At 55.3% G+C, this 1,159-nt stretch overlaps 1 protein-coding gene across 1 annotated transcript in view; it reads right to left on the reverse strand.

Annotated features, from left to right (window-relative positions):
- Window positions 1–6: 6 nt before the first annotated feature.
- Window positions 7–1,159, reverse strand: part of ATP6AP1 (ATPase, H+ transporting, lysosomal accessory protein 1) — a gene marked incomplete at its 5' end in the record, with an annotated part of 4,486 nt that continues 3,333 nt past the window's right edge. The window contains 2 exons of the mRNA XM_010847385.1: window positions 7–711; window positions 924–1,155. Of these exons, the coding sequence (XP_010845687.1) occupies window positions 502–711; window positions 924–1,155 (442 nt within the window). The remainder of the gene's footprint in view (window positions 712–923; window positions 1,156–1,159) is intronic.

Raw genomic sequence — 1,159 nt, forward strand, 5'->3', positions numbered from 1 at the left:
AGCACATCACCAAAAAATAAAACAATAACGCCAGCTAAGCGGGACAGACAAATAGTACTTCCACACTCCCCCCAAACTCAGGGAATGGAACAGCTCCTGGCTGCTACAAGGAACCCCATAGAGCCTGGGAAGGGAGGACTGGCTACACAAAAGCACTATCAACAGCAAGGAGCAAAAGTGGAGAAATGAGAATAAATAAGGAGAAGCGGGGTGGATTTTGTAGAACTAACGGCCCCTACCTTTATAATGATCAAGCCTGGGAGATCTGTCTACTGTCTATGCAGAAATATATACACCTTGTGGAGAGAGATGTGGTGGGGAGTGGACAGCCCAGGGAAGACCCTCAGCAGGCTGAACAGGTAGCCTGACAAGCTAGGGGGAGCCAGGGAGTCGTGGGATGGCGGAAGAGGGAAAAGCCTTCCTGCCCAGTGGGCCTCTGATGGGGAGGTGACAACCTGGACCCCAGCCACGCCCTCAACCCCCCCCCCCGCAGGTGTGGAATCACACGATCTGGGTCAAAGTGATGGTGGGGCCCTTGTGGTCGTCGAAGCGATCCATGGTCTTGAGGCTGAGGATCATGTGCAGGCCGTAGGTGAAGATGAACAGCATGAACAAGGAGGTGAGCAACCCCATCCAGATACCCGGGGAGAAGAAGCCTGCACAGTCGCTAGCATAGGAGAACTTCTTGTCTGTCACATTGAAGGCCTGGATCTGAGGGACAGAAAGCACCGAATGGCCCCACCCAGAGAGGCCAGGTAAGTGTTCCCCAGCTGGTGGGAAGAGAGCAGCAAGGGGATGGGACTACATTCCCAGGCCCAAACCTGAAAGGACCCAGAAACCCTTCACAGGCCTCTGCTCCCCCCGAACCCCTCCTCCAGCCAGGGCTCCCCCACTGTCAGGCACAGTCCCTCCTCCCTTCCTACCTGGAAGTCCCGAAAAGTCATCTGCCAAAGAGAGGGCTGCGTGTCAGGCACAAGGAGGTTGCCATCCTCGTTTTCACTGCTGACATGCTCACAGTGGAAGGAATAAATGCTGGGCCCCGTGACCTGGGAGGCATTGAAGTAGGCGACGGAGCCGTTGCTGTGGATTTCCAGGTTCTCCAAGGTAAACCAGTGCCGGGCAGACACTGAGTAGTAGCTGTTAGCCAGAATGAACCTGG

This window comes from Bison bison, unplaced genomic scaffold (assembly GCF_000754665.1).
Source record: "Bison bison bison isolate TAMUID 2011002044 unplaced genomic scaffold, Bison_UMD1.0 scf7180017849577, whole genome shotgun sequence".
Taxonomy (NCBI): domain Eukaryota; kingdom Metazoa; phylum Chordata; class Mammalia; order Artiodactyla; family Bovidae; genus Bison; species Bison bison.